Here is a 19,473-nt window from a genome sequence, read left to right as displayed (position 1 = left end):
CTAACTCGTTCCCTATTTGCTAGATGGGGTGGCAGGATAGACGTACACACCTCCACTACATCGATCCTTACTTTAAATATGATCTGCCAGTTATTGGGTCAGTCAAAACAACAACAGGTGCTATCGGTCACGGCGATTTGGGCCCCGTCACACAAAGGTGTGTGCCTCTATGGCCTCTGATCGGTGAGGTTGGCCAAGCGGCTATCCAATTGTTTGCTGGCGGGAGTCTCTGCAATTTTGAGATGGAGAGAATAATGGGTGAGGAAATCTCTTCCTTGGTTTATTTATTCCTTTTGCCCATTCATAACATCCAATTATTTTTTGCAGATGAAACTTTGCACATCATTGATTCCCCAACCACGAAAATCGACCTACCTTTCCTCTAGAGGTGATTGAGGTACCTTCTATTCTGGCCTAGAGTGAAGGTGCGTCTGGTAATTTGTCGACCCTTTAGGACGTCGAGAAGGATATTGAAGTTTGGTGGGTTCACAAGGGACACTGGTTCTCCGCAGGACAAAATGATGGACTCCTTCACTTGGGTCGTTGGCCTTTAGAAAGAGACGGCCATATTGGACCTAAAGGAGGAGTTGGCGGTCATCTATGCAGACATGGGAACTCTCCATGCGGAGGAGGCTACGCTTCAGACAAAGTAGGCATAAATATGAACGACAAGCTCGATCTCTCATGTCCAAGCAGAGGAATAGGGTGCATAAAGGTTTAAGTTTGGGGTGTGCGTGTATCATAGTTTTGTGAGTCAAGGTCTTGATATCGTTTCCAGGTGCACTCACACTCTGGGGGCTCACGCAAGTGTATGTGCTGTATCAGTAATATCATATTGTTGAGTTCGGAATGTTGATCTCACAGAGAGCCATGGAACTAGACTTAAAGAAAAATTCTAGCTTATTAGTTTTCGTTCTTTGCCTGGAATTGAGATTAAGTTATAGTTCTACCAACTATTCTTACAGAATTGCAAACTATTTTCAATGTTAATTCCTACAGAAATCCTACTTAACCTATTTTGATTGATGAATATCAAGTCATAAAGTTACCCTCCCTTGTAATGAATTGAATGGAGCATATGAAATGTAAAACGATAATTGTAAATGTGGCTAGTGACACATAGAAGCAACTCTCTTCTTTACCCTCTCTCGAGTGCATAAAGAAAATTGGTTAAAATGAATTTAATATCTTAAATCCCGTTTTGAACCCTTTAAAGATTGTTTCTTTAACATTTGCATCTCCCTACAAAGTACTTGCACCATACCCTATAGTTCAATGTGATTAACCTAATTGATTCTTCCATAGCTATCTCGAGTCAGTATGGTTCACAACACATTTTAACTATTAACTTCGCTATAATGAATAGTAAATGAAGTTCTAAATGTCAATCATCACATTAAAAATTTTAAAAATAAATTTCAAATATTTTACAATCTTATACATACTACTCAAACCTTACAAGGTAAGGTAAAGAAAATTACACAAAAAGCATGAAAAACAAACCGCAAACCTTCATTGAAAATAATAATGGAAATCTACTATTTGATATGTTCAAAGAAATACAACAGTACAAATGTTTATCTTCTTCTCCTTTACAAAGCATTGAAGATGCTCTACTCAAAAGAATATTGATCCCTTCTGTTATCCTGAAGTCTCTCCTCCCTTTATAACTCAATTCCTCACCAAATGACAATAAAAACCTATCCTACTCAATCCTTTTGCAAGCCTTTTGTCCTGCCTTCCTTCTTTTTGATATAGCTTTCAAAACTCCTCCATTATCTCCCTTGGCTTGTTGATCAACTCCGCACAACTTTTAGAAGAACTGCTCAAAACTACCTCAGACAGTATCTAGGCACCCAGACGTTAGGCTCTCTGTTTCCAGAAAACAGCAAGGGCAGATGGTGTTTTATCATATTAATTATTTGTAGATGTCACAAGTAATTAATGCACATTTTCATATTTATAACTAACTCATGGACCCATAACTGATGTTGGTAATCTTTCATATTTGTAAGTGCTGAAAAGGAAATCATATAATGACATACTGGTATTGTTATTCGGTTGTCTAATAATCATTCGATCAGCTAGAAATTCTTTAGTCTGCTCTTCCAAAGAATCCTCGATAGAGGCCCTCTTGCATTAGGGTAAACTTGGAACATCAAGCAAAGTGTGTTTTACCATAGTCTGATGAGCAACTCCTCTTTGAACAAGTGATCTTCTGAGAGGATTGGAAAGATATCAGGGAGCCATTTGGCCATCTCTTTGAAGAATACCAGAATTATTTCAAGAAGCTAGCTATAGTTGAATGTCTCTCTAATTAGGTGCCTTTTATTCTTTCGTTCAACTGAGCTTTCATTTGGTCAGCTCGAGGTTCCAAACAAAGGCAACGACGCTTAGTGTCTCTATCTTTTGCCTCCCGATGCAATCCTTTGGCATTTACTCAATGAGATCCGTTAAATTTCCTCAAGATTTGTGCGGACATATCTTCAATTTACCCATATATAATTGGTGAGCTTGAATTAGTGGCCATAAGAGAGAACGGGTGGAGAAAGATCTGATTGAACATGAAAGGTAGGTTAATTCTTATAAGTAGGAAGGCATCGTGAATTTACACAGGCAGGTAGCTTTATTCTTCATTAAAAAAACTTCTGTAGATGCAAATATTTTTTTTATGAGTGTTATTCCTTGACCGTTTCCTATATCATAGTCGTCGCATCCTTTTTTTTTTCCCACCAACAAATTACAAAAAAAAAAGCAAAATAAATAGCTAAAATGATATACATTTATCAGGTATGCTTTCCCGCCATAAATGCCACACAATTCTTTTCTATTTACAAATCAAACACCTAACTTTATTTTTTACACTTATATCACTCAAAATTTTCATATCACATAAATAATACCACTATTTATATTTTAATATATATATATATATATATATATTCATGCAAATGCAAGCTAGGTAACGTACATGTAAGGTTATGTATGTAAATCTTCCTGAGAAAAAATGCAAATAAAATGAACTATATAGGAAGACATTCCTGGATTTCACAAGTAAAAACCAAAAAATTTAAAAATGAGCAGAATAGTCTTCTGTAATATCAGTAGACCTTTTTCATGTCTCATATATATATATATATATATATATATATATATGCATACCTACCTAAGTGAACCATTCGTTGCATTCACATAGATTAATGAAAATAAAATAGCTCATATCATTTTAATTCATTACAATATAATCCTGAAGCTTGAATTGTTTGCTTATATCACACACGTTTAATGGTTTCAATGGGGAAACACAATCTTAAAAAAATAGAGTACAGACAATATTAAAGGTAAATTAACTATATATAGACACACTTCAAAACACAAAAAAAATACTTTTTTTCGGATGAGCATTGAAGCAACTTTCTGAAACGGATCCATAATTCCGAATCATCTCTGCCATCTCCTTTCTGAAAAAACGTGTTAGTTTGTGCTTAACATTAGAAAAATATGTAATTCGCAAATTGGTTTAGTTGATGATGTTTATAAATGATGAACATGCATAAAGATAAAGCATTATTATGGCTGCAAAAAAAAATGGATTGATCTTTAGAGGAAGAATTTTTTGTTATTATGATAGCCTAGTCAATGTAAAGCATCATAAGACAATGCATGCATGTTTTGCAATCTGAAAAATAAATTTAGGAGAAATTGTTAGCTTAGTTAGGGGCAATGAACATAAAGTTGCATTTGAAAAATGGGAGCACGCTCAAATGCAGTATATAGTTGTACGCATGAGCATACACCAAAAGAAGTGTAAGCTCAGGAGCCGAGTTTATCAAGCTAAAAGCTCGAGTTTAAGTGCAAACTCAAGCTCATTTATTAATTGAGCTCGAGCTCATTCTTGTCTAGCCTCAGCTCGTTGGCTCACGAGCCGGATTGACTAGTTAATCGATGGCCACATCAATGCCTTCTAAGGCAAGCTGCTTTGACACTTCTTCTTCTCCTTCTCCAGCTATTGATGCTTTCTCTGGTGAAATCCAATGATAATTTGAATTTTGGTTCAAGCTTGAGAACCGGCTCATGAGCCTGTTGTCATCTTTGAGAACCAAGCACACAATTCAAGCTAGTCTCAAGCTCAAGTTTGCATTTTTGACAGACAAGCAAAGCTCGAGTTAAGCATGACTCAAGCCCAGCTTAACTCAATTAAAACCCTATATGGTTATCTGCGCTTACTTTACGCACGTAGTTCTACACATGCCAAGTTATGAGGGGTCTGGTTCAATGCAAAATTAGTAAAACATTAGTAATCGATTACCTTCATTATGCAAAGCATCATTTTTAAAACATAAGTATTGAGTAAAGAAGCAAATACATGTTCTTGTTTAGTTTTCTAAATGAATTATTCAAACAGTCAATTAGGATCACAGTGCCCAAAATCTACCACGCCTGCTTATATATCATTTCTACTGGTTTGATCTCATTTCTTTGATTACGTATCGTTCATTAGCCCATTACTCTAATGTATATTCAGCAACATAAATCGACGCTAAGTTTCAAGGTAGTTAGCATAGAGGAAATCATACATTTTGAAATTAGTAATCTGTGCAGGAACTCAGAGAACCAGGCCTAACTGCATCGAGCCTACCCCAAATTTAGAATGAATTTGTCAAGAAAATCAAGGCTATCAGTAAATTTAACGAAAACAACTTGGGTATAATTGCTTAATCTCAGATTAAGTTAATTTATTGTTAGCTCTTTTATATATGATTTGAATTCAGTAAAGTGGAAAACTTTTGACGCAGGGGTCAGGTGGGGGCGGCTAGACAGACGCGGGAGTCGTGTTTGGACGCCTAGAAGGACGCAGGAATCGTGTTCGGACGCCTAGACGGAGCTAATCCAGGTCTCCAAAGGGGCTGGACAGCTCTTTTAAGAGATGTAGTGCCTCTTTTCAATACTGCTACTTATCTTAGGGTTATTTATTTCCTTTGTGATGTTTAAGCTTTTAGTTTTTGTTATGTTATGTATTGGGACAGCCGTCAGCATCTCTTCTTCCCTTATAGGTTGTATCCAAGGGACCGAATGGTTCTCCGGCTTTATCACGCTCTCGAGGTAGTGTTGATCCTTCCTCCAACCTTCCCCTTCCTTCCTGTAATGATCTCCCTCAACCTCCCAGAGCTACAAGGAGCTGCTGTTTTCCCTGCAGTTTCCAGCCTTTCCAGCCATCTTCCCTCCTTCCAGTACCCCGGGACAGCCAAACCCTGCTGTTGCTACTGCTCCCACCCCAAGGCCTTCCTGCTGCCACCAGGATAGTCAACGCTCGTACCGTCCCTGCAGTATCTCACCTCCCCTTTGGTGCTGCCATCATTCTATTACAGCCGCCCCACCATCCAGCTGCTAAATGCCCCTTTGCTACCTCTCCGGAGGTCCAAACCCCTAGGCAGTACAACTCACCTCCCTTATTTGAATTCAACAATAATATTTGATTTTTCACTGTTATTTGGTTAAATAATCTGTCTCTAATGCGGTGTGCTACATCAGTACCAACTACAAAGTCCAATTGAAATAAATTGACAAAGCATATACTAGGACAAAACGATTCTAGTTTGACTCTGTTCTTAAGCTCAGGGAGAATAATGATTCAAGTTCAATAAAAACCAAAGAAAATTAATGTCCTTAACTTTTCTTTAGTACTGTTTAGGGTGCTTTCTATGTTAAAACAACAAAATATTGGATTTATCTGTACTAGGTATTGTTCCCTACCCTCAATTTTAAAATTTTTTTATAACAGAATTTTATTCTTAAAAAAAGTTAATCTTCTTTGCAATTCAGCTTTGCAAAAGTAGAATTTCAGTTTAGTGTTATAAAGCTTAGAGATCTGCATTAGTAATATAAGTCTGAAATTACCGTTATTATGAGGGCCATGCATGCCATTGCTCTTTGCATTCTGTTGTGCTCTTAGCTTTGGTGGGGATGAATCTTGCTTCACGTTACCGATAGGCAAAGAATGTCTCTTCTTAATGTGGTTATTTTTATCCTGCAAATCTGGACTTGATTTTGGAGAATTATTTGCATGGATCTTGGCCCTTGCTGATTTGGTGGCTTGCATGTAACTTGGAAGGGAATTGCTGTTGCTATTGCTCATTCTGGGTTCATCTTCAAGGTCCGTTCCTGACATTCCTGTGGATTGCCGCCTTTTTCCATTCTTCGAACCATTTAATGAAAGTTTTGCAGTGCTTGCTGTGGAGGCCAGTTTACTCCCAGATCCTGTAAAACTCTGCTTCTGGCTCGGCGTGTTGCTGCCTTTACTTCTGCTCCCAACATTCACTGAAATTTCACTGGATGGAGTACCATATGCCTCAAGTATAGTGTGGTGACTTTTAGGAGTTCCTTCAACAGATGTCACATCCAGTTGAAAATTTGCAGGTGGAGCCATATCAGGAGCTTTAGATGAAAGGGATGCACATATTACGGCTTCCTCAAGCTTGTTTGATTCGCTTGCCTGAGATTCAGCACCCTTATTTGCAATAATGAATAGATTATCAGAACATTTATCAGCATCATAATTATGCTTATCAATAGAACCTATTTCTAAGATAATTTCTCCACACTCTGTTTCTGATCTGTCTGGTGAGTCAAGCGTAGAGGAAATAGAAATTTCTGTCCCGCACTCAGAAGCTGCAACTTGAATGATAGAATCAGCTGCACAATCTTGATGAGCGAAACTAGAAGAGCTATTACACTTAACATTTTTGGAATTAGAGGTCAGCTCTTCAAACTTTGACTGAGCAGCAGCAAATGTTGGATTGGAAGATCTCCTGGACCAGATTGCAGACTTTCGAGCTTCAGTTTCTGATGGTCCATACTGCTCCTTTTTGGAATGGTTATTCATATTATTCCCTCTAGATTCATTTTTATTGGACGAATAATCATCTGTTTTAAGAGCTAATTGTGCAGAAAAAGAATCAGATTGTTTAGAAGCTTCTTTAATCTCAATGTCACTTTCTTCATTATTCTCTATTGAACTGATGCAACTGTCAGAAAGACAAACAGTAGATCTAATCCTTAGATTACTTGTACTTCTTGCATTCAAATCAGCTTTACTTTCAGATGCTGCAGACAATTCACTTAGACCTGATTTCGAATTAGCTGAAAGATTTTTCTTCAAATGTTGATGACTTTCTTCTTCAGTTTGTGAGGTGATTATCGCCGTCCACCTCTCAAGCCATTTCCACACCTCATCTAATTTTGAAGGATCACACTTGGTGTTGATAGGTCTGGTCTTAGGTGTAGAGGCCAGCATCTTATCAACAAATTTTACACGTATTAAAAGTGATAACCGAAAGCTAATCAGGGATATAAAAATGTTCCTATGAAAGAACTGCTGAACAAATCTATTGGAAAGTAGCTTCTTGGATGAATAAAAACTTTTAGTTCCTTCGCAGAAGGTACCTTTCCCCTGGAGAAAGAAATTTTTTTATCAAATTGCCATGGCAATTGGATAAGTATTTTGGTCTGCAGGTGATAAAGCAACTTTTCATGTCTAATGAAATAAAGAATGACAGCTTTCATTAGTATGCTTGACAGCAATATCAGCAGCTTAAATTTTATGATTATTTTCCTTTATTGCAGTAATTCATCACTTAAAGGAGAAGCGGGAAAAAAAGCGTGATCCCGCTTGCTTGGGATACCTCAGTATAGCCTTCCACTGAGACAATAGGATATGGGTGAAGGAAGGGCCAGTCAAGATTTGACTTCATTGTTAGAATATCTTAAAATTAGAGTGGTTATCAATTTAAATTAAATAGTTTATATTCTGGAGAACACATTGCATTTTGATTTTAAATGATAAGTAATAAAAATTATAACAAAATAAATTAAATTCAGACGAATCAATACAATAGCACTATCAAGCACTTGAGAAACTTGTTTCAATACAAATATTGGTTAAGTAAAACTCAGGCTTATTATATTTATTTATTTATTATACATACTTACTAATTGATTGTACAAGACTATTTTTCATCTAAAATAATTGCTTAATAATTTTACTGCTGGATAAATTCAGGGATCTGTATGATTATAATAGCGTGAGTTTAAGAATATTTATTGAATAAGTGAGTTAAATTTAATTATGAATTATTATAATAAAAAATATTACAATTGAGATAAAATTATCACCTTATGTTGAAGGCACAAATAATGATGCAAATAAAACAAGGATGAACTAAAAGACTGAAAATAATTTAAAAAAAAAACAAAATGTTTTAACGACTGCTTTATCAATTATTATAATAAAAAATTTATTTTTGAGATAAAATTATCACCTTATGTTGAAGGCACAAATAATGATGCAAATAAAACAACGATGAACTAAAAGACTGAAAATAAATTAAAAAAAACAAAAATAAAATGTTTTAACTGTCGTAGCAGTGCTGAGTCGCTATGAGGCACTACACCCATTCCAAAAACAAAGAAAACAGTGTTGAGGCACTAAAGAAGCGCATTGAGGTGCTATATGTAATGATGCAGCGCTACAAAAGCAATGTTGATGTTTACGACCGACAGAATCAATTTTAAGCAGCTTTCAAGCAGATTTGGAGATTTATCAAGTTTGTTTGGGGAATTATTATATGGGACCCACTTACTGACGAATATAGGGGCTTAAAGAGTGTAGCGTGGAGTTCTCGAGTAGACTTGCAGGGTAGATTAGTGTGTGTAAGAGCATTGTAGAGAGCACACGGGAAGAATAAGAAGAGAGTCCAAGGAGCAGAAATCAATCTATATCTAGTTCTTTTTTCCCAACTTTATGTTATTTAGTAAATTCTGAAATAATGTTAAATTTTGTTTGTGATTTTCTTTGTGAAAGAATGACTAAAATGTGTGATCATTGAATTTGTTATTTATTTATACTATTTCCTGTGCAATTCTTGTATTGGTTATTTGACTACTAAAAAAATATTCAATTTACTTCAAATCCTTATTTATTTTATGTATTGGTCATATGCTTAATTAAAATTTAGTGTGATCTATAGAAATTAGAAAAATAATAGAAGAACAACAAGAATTAAATTGACAAATTCTTGAGTAGGATAGACATATGTAGGAATTTGCAATTCATGAAGAAATATTATTAATGCAATCAATTATTTTAGTTCATACAAATGTACATTGAATTAAGAAAAATAATTAGGGTTTTGAATTTAATGACATTAATTAGAAAATATAATTATTCTTGATTGATAAATAATTCATTTAAACTGAAGAAAATGCGAGAAATTAGTATAGGTAGATCATAAGTCCAAAGTGCTTCCTCTCCAATTGTTAAATCCAAATAATTAAGTAATTTAATTTTTCATGCTTTTTTAAAATTAAATCAATTGAAATGATTGAATAAAAACTAGGATAATATAAAATTAGAAATTAACTTATAAAGTTTCAATTTTGACTCTTGTGGGAACAATACAATAACAACAACAAAGCTTTAATAACACTACGTAAGGTCGGCTACATGAATCTTTTTTCTCCATTGCATCCTATTTAGTGTCATATTTTCATTTAGTTCTAATAAATTAAGATAATTTTTTATACAATAAACACAAGTCTTCCTAGGTCTACCTTTGCCTTTCTTAACATAAGTCGGATATAAAACATCTACTCTCCTAATCGGATCATCAGATGGTCGACGTTTAATGTGACCAAACCATCTAAGACGACTCTCTCTAATTTTGTTCGTCACTGGAGCTACACTAACCCTATCACGGATATATTCATTTCGCATTTTGTCTCTAAGTGTAAAACTCATCCACCTAATCGTTCTCATCTCGGCAACACTTAACTTAGTATTATGCTTCTCTTTTAAAGGCCAACATACAGCGCAATAGAGCATTACAGGTCTCACCACCATTTTATAAAATTTTCCTTTCAGTTTAAGCAATACATTTCTATCACACAAAAGGCCCGAAGCATTCCTCAAATTCAACCAACCAACTTGAAATCTACTATTAACATCCCCGTCTATATCACCATCGCTTTGAACAACGAAACCGAGATATCTAAATCGTTTACACTAACTTGATCACCTAAAGTTACAGTTCTATCACTGAACTATTACTACTAAATTTACATTCCATGTATTCAGTTTTAGTTCTACTCAAATGAAGGCCTTTAGACTCCAATGTAAATCTTCATAATTTAAGTTTTTCCTGGGCTTTTTCTCTCATCTTATCCACAAGAAGGATATCATCAGCAAAAAGCATACACCAAGGTAAATCCTCCCGTAAATGTCCACTAAAACCAACCATAACTAAAGAAAAACGATATGGGCTTAAAGACGATCCCTGATGTAATCCAACAGCAATAGGAAAATATTTGGTCAACCCACCTTCAGTTCGAACACAAGTAACAACTCTAGTATACATATCTCTATTGACTTGAATATAAGTCATATCAACGTCTTTCTTCTCAAGAACTCTCCAAAGGATATCTCTTGGAATCTTATCGTAAGCTTTTTCTAAATCAATAAAAATCAAATGTAGATCCTCCTACCATCTTTGAACTTCTCCATCAAACCTCTCAAAAAAAGTATAGCTTCCATAGTAGACCTGCCCGGCATAAATCCAAATTGATTATCAAAAATCTTTGTAGTATGTCTTAATCTATGTTCAATTACCCACATCAACTTCATTCCTCTATAATTTGCACATTGTGCATCCCTTTATTCTTAAAATGGGACCAAAATAGTCTTTCTTCACTCCTCAGGCATCTTTTTAGTTTTTTATAAAAATATTAGAGTTTAGTAAGCCAAGAAACTCCCAAATATCCTAAATATTTTCACACTTTAATTGTGATATCATCAGGTCCTACCGACTTTCCACCCTTAGTTTCTTTAAAGCCTCCTCAACTTTTTTTTTACTAATGTGACGGTAAAAATGAAACATTTTATTATTGTTAACGATATTAAGATCACTAAGGTTGATCATACTTTTTTGTATTTTTAGAAACTTTATTAAAAAAAATCTTAAAATAACTCACCCACCTATACTGAATATCTTTTTCTAAAAACATAATTTTTAATTTTCATCTTTAATACACTTTACTTGAGTTAAATTTTTACATCTCTTTTCTCTTTGTTGGCTAGGTTATACAATTATTTTTCACCCTCCTTAGTATCTAATCTATTATAAATATCACTAAAAACAGAATTTTTAGCATCACAGATTGTTCTTTTAGACTCCCGGCGGACAATTTGATATTTTTTCCAGTTCTCTAAGTTTTTACATTTAAACCAATTTTTATAACATATCTTCTTTTATTTTATCTTTTCTTGCACATTATTATTCCATCACCAACTATTTTTATTTATAGAAACTTTTTCTTTTGATTCTTCAAGTACATATTTTGCTACTTGTTTAATAATGTTTGTTACTTTATCCCACAAAATATTTGTTTCTTCATGAACATCCCAAAAAAGCTAATAACAATACTATTTTATATCACTAGTACGGATCGTGCATTTGCATAAACCGTGTAGTCAGATCAAGACAATATTTAAGTGGATCACAAAAAAGCTAATTACAAAATTTTATCCCTGGATAAAGACAAAGAAATAATATAAAAGGAACCAATTAGCTTTTGTTTATTGTGAAACAAATTTACTTAACGATCCCATTAAATTTTTGTGGCTTAACAATGGTACATTAGTTCATATCACTGCTGCTTTACAAAGATTTAAAAACAAATAGAAGCCACGGGGGATTAAGTCCAAGCTCAAAGTATGGAATAATGTATATTGGAAATTGTTATAATTGACTCATAATTAGCTAAGGTAATGGTAAATTTGTAATTCTATAGAAGCTATGGAAGCTCCTAATTTGGTGAACCGGGTCTACATGAGAAGCCTCATTTAGTTATAAATAGATGAGAGAGATTTATAGAGAGAGAGAACTAAGAAGAAAAAGAGGAAGAAAATCAGTTCAAGAAGAAGAAGGGGAAAGGCTTCAAGAATTGAGGGGAGTCTTGAGATCTTGTATCGAGGTAATTTTGAGAGGGAGAAATCAAGAGGTGTGTTCATTCCTCAATGTAAAAGGCCTTGTAATTTCTTTTGAATTGTCTTAGTGGATTTGTTGTTGATTCCCTCCCGTGGATGTAGGCTCTATGGACCGAACCACGTAAGTCGTTGGTGCTCGTGTTCTTGTCTTGCATTTCATTTCCTGCAACTTTTCTTTCTGTTTTCACTGTTCTTGCTTGCTGCAATTTCTCCTTCATCTGAGATTTCGCAATTCGATTCTTCGGTAGTTCTGTTCTATAGCTACAGGGATTTAGCCGAAGCCCAGGTTTAGGGAGGCGAGTTGCAGGTGCTCTTCTAGCAGCACTTAAAGGTATTCGGCTGTCCAAAACCTGCAGGAATTCGGCAGCAAGGAGCTTGCAATTATTTGGCATTCCTTCGCCGGTACAGCAAGTTGGCTCTTCGAAACTTACAGGGGAATTCCGCTGTCCAGCAGGTGGCCTTCATCAACTGCAGGTTCTCACAGAATAAGAACGACATTTTCAAGTTCTTGTTGGCCTGCAGCAAGTTCAGCAATCCTATTCTTGTTGGCCTCCAGCAAGGTGGTATTCAGCAATTACAGCAAGCTGAAGGTATTCTTGGACAATCCAGTCGCTGCAGCAAGGTGTTCCGCGGCAGTCAAAGTTTCTGGGCTACAGTCCTTCGGTCCTTGGGAGTGCAGAAAATTTTATTTGGCAATTCAGTTATTCAGTTATTTCCCATCTAACTCAATATGCAGTTCTTTGGAATATTTAAGGTGTTCGGTGGGACAGTTTTCCAACAATTGGCGCCGTCAGTGGGAAACCTGGCCACGACAATGGGAACCGCCAAATTCGGCCTCAAGAAATTCACCGGAAAGAATGATTTCGGCCTGTGGAGATTCAAGATGAGAGATCTATTGGTGCAGCAAGGTGTCGCAGAAGCTTTGCAAGGGCCGGCGGCATTGCCGACCGAGATGTCCGAGAAAGAGAAGAACAAGGAAAAAAGATCAAGGGCTAAGGGCACTTCGGGGCTAGGTGGAGGGAATCTCTATTCAAGATTTTGTAATTGAGAGTCAATGTGGAGAGAGTCAATGTGGAGAATTGATTGAGAGTCAATGTGGAGAATTGTTACAATGACTCACAATTGGCTAACTAAGGCAATGACAAACTTGTAATTTCATAGAAGCTTCCAATTGATGAATCGGGTCTACTTGGAAGGCCTCATTTTGTTATAAATAAATGAGGGAGGCTTGTAGAGATGGGGGTCAAGGGAAAACAAATCAATTGGTTAGAGAAAGAAGAGGAGAGGCTTCAAGAATTGAGGGGGAGGATCTTGAAGATCTTATATCGTGGTGGTTCGAGAGAGAGATCATGACAAAATGAGAGCTCATTGATCTTGGAGATTTTGTATCGAGGAGATTCAAGAGATAGATCATGGCAAGAGGAGAGCTCATTCCTCAATGTAAAAGTCTTATAATTCTTCTTTGTTGTCTTAGTGGATTTGATGGTTGATTTCCCTCCCATGGATGTAGGTCCTATGGACCGAACCACATAATTCTTGGGTTTTCTTGTTTCTTGTTTGCGTGTTATCATTTTTCGTTTCTTTTTCCAGTTTTCTTGCCTGTTGCGGTTTCTCTCTCCTTCGGCTGTCAAGGCAGTGTTCGGCATTTATTGTTTATTTTTGTTTGGTAGTCCAGTTCTTGGTTTTCTTCAGGTGTTCGACAGTCTAGTCCTTGGTTTTTCTTGAGTTGCCAAGCGGTCCCTATTTTTCTTCAACAGAAGTCCTATTAAGGAGTCAATTATTTTACATTTAGAATAAGATATTGAATGTATTTCAAAAGATGTTGTTTATGCACCAACCATTAGATAAAAGTTGATTTTAATTTTTATACCAAACAAATGTAGTTATCATTTTAATTTTACTGATGGAAGGGCCAATAATAAAAATGATTTATAGTTCAAAGATTATTGGAGAAAACATTTTATCTAATGGTTTATATCGAGTTTGTCTACCCTTAAATTTATGATATATATCCACTACAATTCAAATATTGTTTCAAAATGTGTTGTTGTGATAAAATGATAAAATTAATTGACCAAAATAGAATTAAAAAAATCAAATTTGATTTTAATTGCTCTTAATAAAGTTAATATAGCCCTTGATCAATCTAAAGATATTGCTCAAGCCTGAAAATAGGTTAATGAATGTCGGATGAACCTACGTTCACTCAATTTACCTGGTTATACCCAATCAGACCCATATAAGTACTTGTCAGAATTGAGCCAAGAGACTTAGGTTGATCCTTCTTCATATCATTTAACCAGTACTCGCCCAATTTAATTTATTTTGACCTGGTGACTAGGCCAGTTGGATCTATTTTAATCATAGGTGATTTGATTGGTCCCAATAAATAAGTGGACTGAAAGTTGACACAGGTAAAATCCACATTTTCTAGATTTGGCATAGATTCATTTAATTGACTCCAACCGATTGATAGAGACAACCCTAATCAGTTCACATCAAATAAATCACTAAACAAATTACCCAAATCATGTCAAAAAAACTCACCTAACTTTCAGATTGGCCTTTTGAAAAATACAATCAACTGAATTGAGCCACAAATTTAGTCAAATGCTCATCTAGCAGAACAATAAAAGAATTTGATCTAATTTGGTCTGATAGAGTCTCAACATAGGTTGATTGACTCATGGTTAGGTTAATTGAGTTGGCCCTAATCGACCCACTTTAACGCATGATTACCCCGATAGTCTATTTTAATGACAAAACACTTAATCTCAAGCTTAATTAACCCAATCAATTTATTTCAAAATCTAGTTTGATACAAATGTAAGCTGAAGTCAAAATCTATATTTAAAGAAGCTCCAAATGAAAGATATTGAACTCAAAATAGAGTAAAAAATGATCATACGGGTCTTCCAGGTTCAATTTCTAGTTGAGAATCATCCTAAATCAAGCCTTGTTGCTGGGCAATTTTCTCTCTCCTCATTAACCAAGCTCCCTATTATAAAGTGAGCGCCACTCCAAAAGTTATTTATTAGGAGCTTTGTGATATTCATCTTCTTACTCATTTATGCTTACATCACATAAGAAAGAAAAACAAGAGAGTAACAAAGTGTCTACGAGGAAAGGAAGGCAATCCCCCAGGACCCACCTTCTTGATGAGGGAACGCGTCAGTGTATTCAGATAAATGAGCAAAGCATTATAAAGGCGTTGATTTCAAGCTAAATTTCCTACACAAAGATTAGCTTCTCCCATCACATCAAGCTCAGCATTCAATAATATAGGGATAACAATAGAAGCCTTCATGCTTTAGACCACTGTCTCCCTTGAGACAAGCAATCCCTTCAATTTTCCTTGTAGGGTAAATAATATAATTACATTTTGAATCACAAATCGAACCTTTATTAATCGGAAAATGTCATCATATCGATAAATTTCACTGGTTATTGGGCAAAGTAGAGAGGCTATTAAAATTCACTTTTGAATTTTACCAAATCTCGTGCAATGCTAGAAACTTATAGTTATGCCACACAAGTGAACTAAATAAGTAACATTAATTGAAATGAACCATAAAAAAATTTAAAATCATTATTTTTTTTCCATTAATATTAGATAAAAAACACGATTCTAAAACACAAATTTCATGATAAAGATGATGTACAATCCCAAGGTCAAAATTAAACATTCCAACTCTAGTCCACATCTCAGTCATATAAAAATTATGTGATAAGCTATGGGTCATCGCACAAGTAGTTCTCACCAAGACAAAATCATGAGAGAAGGTGGCCAAAATTGACAATATTGACATGCAAACCAAATCTATTTGGAAGAGCTTAACTAGGAGTAGAGAGCTAGCCATTAATCATTATGGATTTCATCATGTATAAGTGGAGGGATGAGGCAAGACCCTCATACCATGGGGGTCGTGTGTTGCACTATAGTTGGTGCCAATGATCACACCATCATATTTCATCTTTTGAAAGCGGCATGGAGAGGTTTAGAAACCAAAGATGTCAAGTTGAATGGGACCCGGGCCCGAGTTTTTGCCATTAAGGATAGGCTTTTCTAATTTTGCACTCGCTTTTTATTTTGTAGCATGTTGTATCAATGTTAGAATGTATCTTATGTCTTTTATTGAAGTAGTAGATGTTAACTACTTTATTATATTTTTCTTAAAGCAGAGAACTTAGCTTCTGCATTACATTATTAACATACAATAAATGAATGACCCCCATTGATGGGTTTACTATTCTAAAAAGTGACTAATACAAATCTAAAAGAAGAGAGCAACATCAATAAGGGCAAGGAGCTTTTAATTGATGATCTAACCAGATTTTTTTCTGCCATACACAGAGGTTTTCATTACATCATATGAGGCTATAATTAATAATAACTAAGAAACAAAAGTGGCAATAGAAGCATACAAGTTAGGAACTACCAAGACAACTTTTCAATGGTGTCACACTGCCAAAAGTTTTTGAGAGGTAGGAAAGCATTACCAGGGTGTATAAGCCACTTCTACTGCTTTCAAGTTTAGTAACCAGCGTGCCAGCATCCTTCTCTTGTAGTTGACTTGCAAAACGAGCCCGAAAAATTGCTTGCATTTTGGTAATGGCTCGGATACAATGTAAAGTACCAACTGCACGTGTCCTGACAAGGTGACCACGTATAGCAGCTTGCAACTTGATAACATTCTTAACCTCTTCAAGTTTTCTTACACCCTGGATGATTTTTAAAATATAGAAGAATTTATTAATATTAAGAGAATTGCATCAGATTATCCCAGAAAAAATAAAAGCCAAAATGAAAAGAAAACAATAGAATACCAGACACCCCCTAATAGCAGACTGGATGATAATTGCTGCAGATTCTAGAATATTTTTATCATTGTTGGAACCATTTCGTGTAATAACTGTAGCAGAAACTTTGGAATTGACTATTGTAGATGACAGTGATGGTTCTGTAGGGAATTCTTCCTTAGAGGGATTCGTCTGACTGGAAGCCTTCTCTGAAACACATGCATTTATTGATGAATTGAAATTGCTTGAGGTTGCCTCCATATTATCCGTATTATAGCCAACAGACTCAGGCTCTAAAATGGCATTCTTACTAAGCACTCGAGGGCTAGATACTCTCTTTCGAAAACTCCACCGAGATTTATCTGATGAGGCTTTGCTCTGAAAAAGTGGATTGAAATGCTCTTAAACCGCTAGAAAATAATTCAATACGAGTAAGGAATTACCAAGTTAAAGTCAGCAGTAACTCTTCAAAAGGTTCCCCAGACAAACATGTCTACTAAAAGTTTAAAACGAAATTTTTTGACACATCGACATTAATAGATAAAAAAACAATGGATGGAACTACTTTTATGTTCAAAAGCTGTTCTATGCATGACTAGTAGTGAACAAAACCTCATAATAGGGTTAACATCAAGTGGAGTGCTTAAGATAGATGAATGGGGAGAAATATTTTTTGACACATCTACATTAATAGATAAAAAAAAACTATGGATGGAACTACTTTTATGTTCCAAAGCTGTTCTATGCATTACTAGAAGTAGTGAAGAAAACCTCATAATAGGGTTGACATCAAGTGGAGTGCTTAAGATAGATGAATGGGAAGTGAGGATCAATAGTATGTGGGAAAATGAAAACAATGTTAAAAAAAAAGTTCTATGTAGATTCAAAAACTGCTTCACACCACCAAAATTTTTGAAAGGATCAAAAAAATTGTAGCTAAACATAAATGTGGCAACTTTCTAGAATATAAAGTAGCGAATAAAGTTGCCTCAAAGGGACCCTTGATAAGCCCATGTAATGGCACATGTTTTCAAAGTAGACTTTAGTGCGCTAAGGGTGAACTTATCTTATAAGAAAGAAGAGACCAGCTCATAGTATGGAGTATAGGATCTTCGTTTTTTGGAAATCTTTTCAAACTGAATTGATGTATTAGCATGAATTCCAGCTTGTTTGGGTTGAAGTAGAACTAAACTAAGTTCTAGTCAAATAGAATCTCTTTAGCTTTAGATCAATTGAGTTTATTTGATTCCCTCAAAACTTGTGGATTTCAGCAAATTCAACATGAATTATAGCTGAGTTGGAATCAAACTCCATTGTAATAAAAAATTGCATTACATGATTTTGATACACAAAATGATAGGTAACTCAAATTGTCTCGAAGTAAAATTCAATTTCAGATTTGAATATTTCAATTCCAGTCAAACTTGAACTCTATTTGATGCAACCCTTTCCATAAACTCATACGAGACAGTAGAATCATGCAGGAGTACAAAAGAACAGAAGCGAGATTGACTTCTCACAGCAGCCCAAAGGTGAACAGTTTGTCAGCAAAAAAGAGACTCGGGAAGCATATCACTGGAGAATTCAGGAACACCATGGGAGAATGGAAAAGATAAATAAGCTGATCAGAATTTCTACCGACAGACCACATCAACCGCAAAAGCACAACATTCTATAACTGCGGCCGTTCGCTGTTGAGAACTACTGAGAATTTACATACGAGACACCAAATATAACACAGAATCCAAACTGGCATTTGATTCACATCATTCATCGAAACCAAAATTACTAAATATTTCTCTCGGCTTATGCAGATCTAAAAACTCACCTATATTCCGAACTGTAATCAACCATAAAAGTAATAATACGGGTTGAAAGCAGGCTAATAATTATTTTTAGGTCATTGTTAGGACCTTCTTCTATACCCATCTTATATAAATAAAAAAACTTAGTTCGTCATTACAGACATTTCCTGATCACGGATACACTCCAGATCTTATTCGAATCCAAGAAGAGACGAACAATACACAATGCCAGTAGAATCCCTCTGTTCAATATTACGCCGCCAAATATGGCAATCTCTGTAACAATCTACTGGCTAATGCTAAGCTTAAAGGTAAACATAGACTGAAATCATCGATAAAACAACAAGAGAATACCTCCCGCAGAATCAGCTCGTCAGAGGAGGCAGACTCTCCGCAGGCGCAAGCCATTATGTGAAAGCAAGATCCCTTCGATTTGGCCATTCTCCTACACTTTACTCAGGGTTTCCTTTCCTCCAGCTGAACGATACGAAACGCCTTTTATCCCAGTTAGAGCGGTAGATTAATATTGGCTTATTTAAAATAAATTATATAAAATTATTATTATTATTGACTTAAACAAGAAACAAACTTTTAAACATTATAAATATATAAAAATAATTATAAAAATCTTATAAATTGCATATCATTCCCTCAACTTGGAAAAATTATTCCACATGGAGACACTGCATGTATGTGTCTGATCTCCACCGTTGATCACAGGAAATATGTATTTCGGTGGGCCCCATTTTAAATTTTTTTTAAAAAAAAGTGCTTTGATCAACGGTAGATGCATCCATATCATAATTTTCCCTCAATTTGACTCCCTTT

The 19,473-nt window shown here is 35.3% G+C and overlaps 1 protein-coding gene across 2 annotated transcripts; it reads right to left on the bottom strand.

Moving 5' to 3' along the window:
- Window positions 1-3,315: 3,315 nt before the first annotated feature.
- LOC110032782 (protein IQ-DOMAIN 32-like) lies at window positions 3,316-19,135 on the bottom strand. 2 transcript variants are annotated; one of them, XM_020736537.1, is made up of 7 exons: window positions 19,000-19,135; window positions 17,152-17,218; window positions 16,868-17,049; window positions 16,541-16,762; window positions 7,373-7,450; window positions 5,899-7,294; window positions 3,316-3,461 (listed from the first exon to the last, which is right to left on the bottom strand). In XM_020736537.1, the coding sequence occupies exons 1-7, from the start codon at window positions 19,084-19,086 to the stop codon at window positions 3,442-3,444; spliced, it is 2,052 nt and encodes a 683-aa protein (XP_020592196.1). In that variant the 5' UTR covers window positions 19,087-19,135; the 3' UTR covers window positions 3,316-3,441. The 2 variants fall into 2 exon arrangements, with proteins under 2 accessions (XP_020592196.1, XP_020592195.1); XM_020736536.1 differs by having other exon boundaries at window positions 16,868-17,218.
- Window positions 19,136-19,473: the final 338 nt, after the last annotated feature.

Source organism: Phalaenopsis equestris, unplaced genomic scaffold (assembly GCF_001263595.1).
Source record: "Phalaenopsis equestris unplaced genomic scaffold, ASM126359v1 Scaffold001027, whole genome shotgun sequence".
NCBI lineage: Eukaryota > Viridiplantae > Streptophyta > Magnoliopsida > Asparagales > Orchidaceae > Phalaenopsis > Phalaenopsis equestris.
This window is presented reverse-complemented; position numbering and strand designations above follow the sequence as displayed.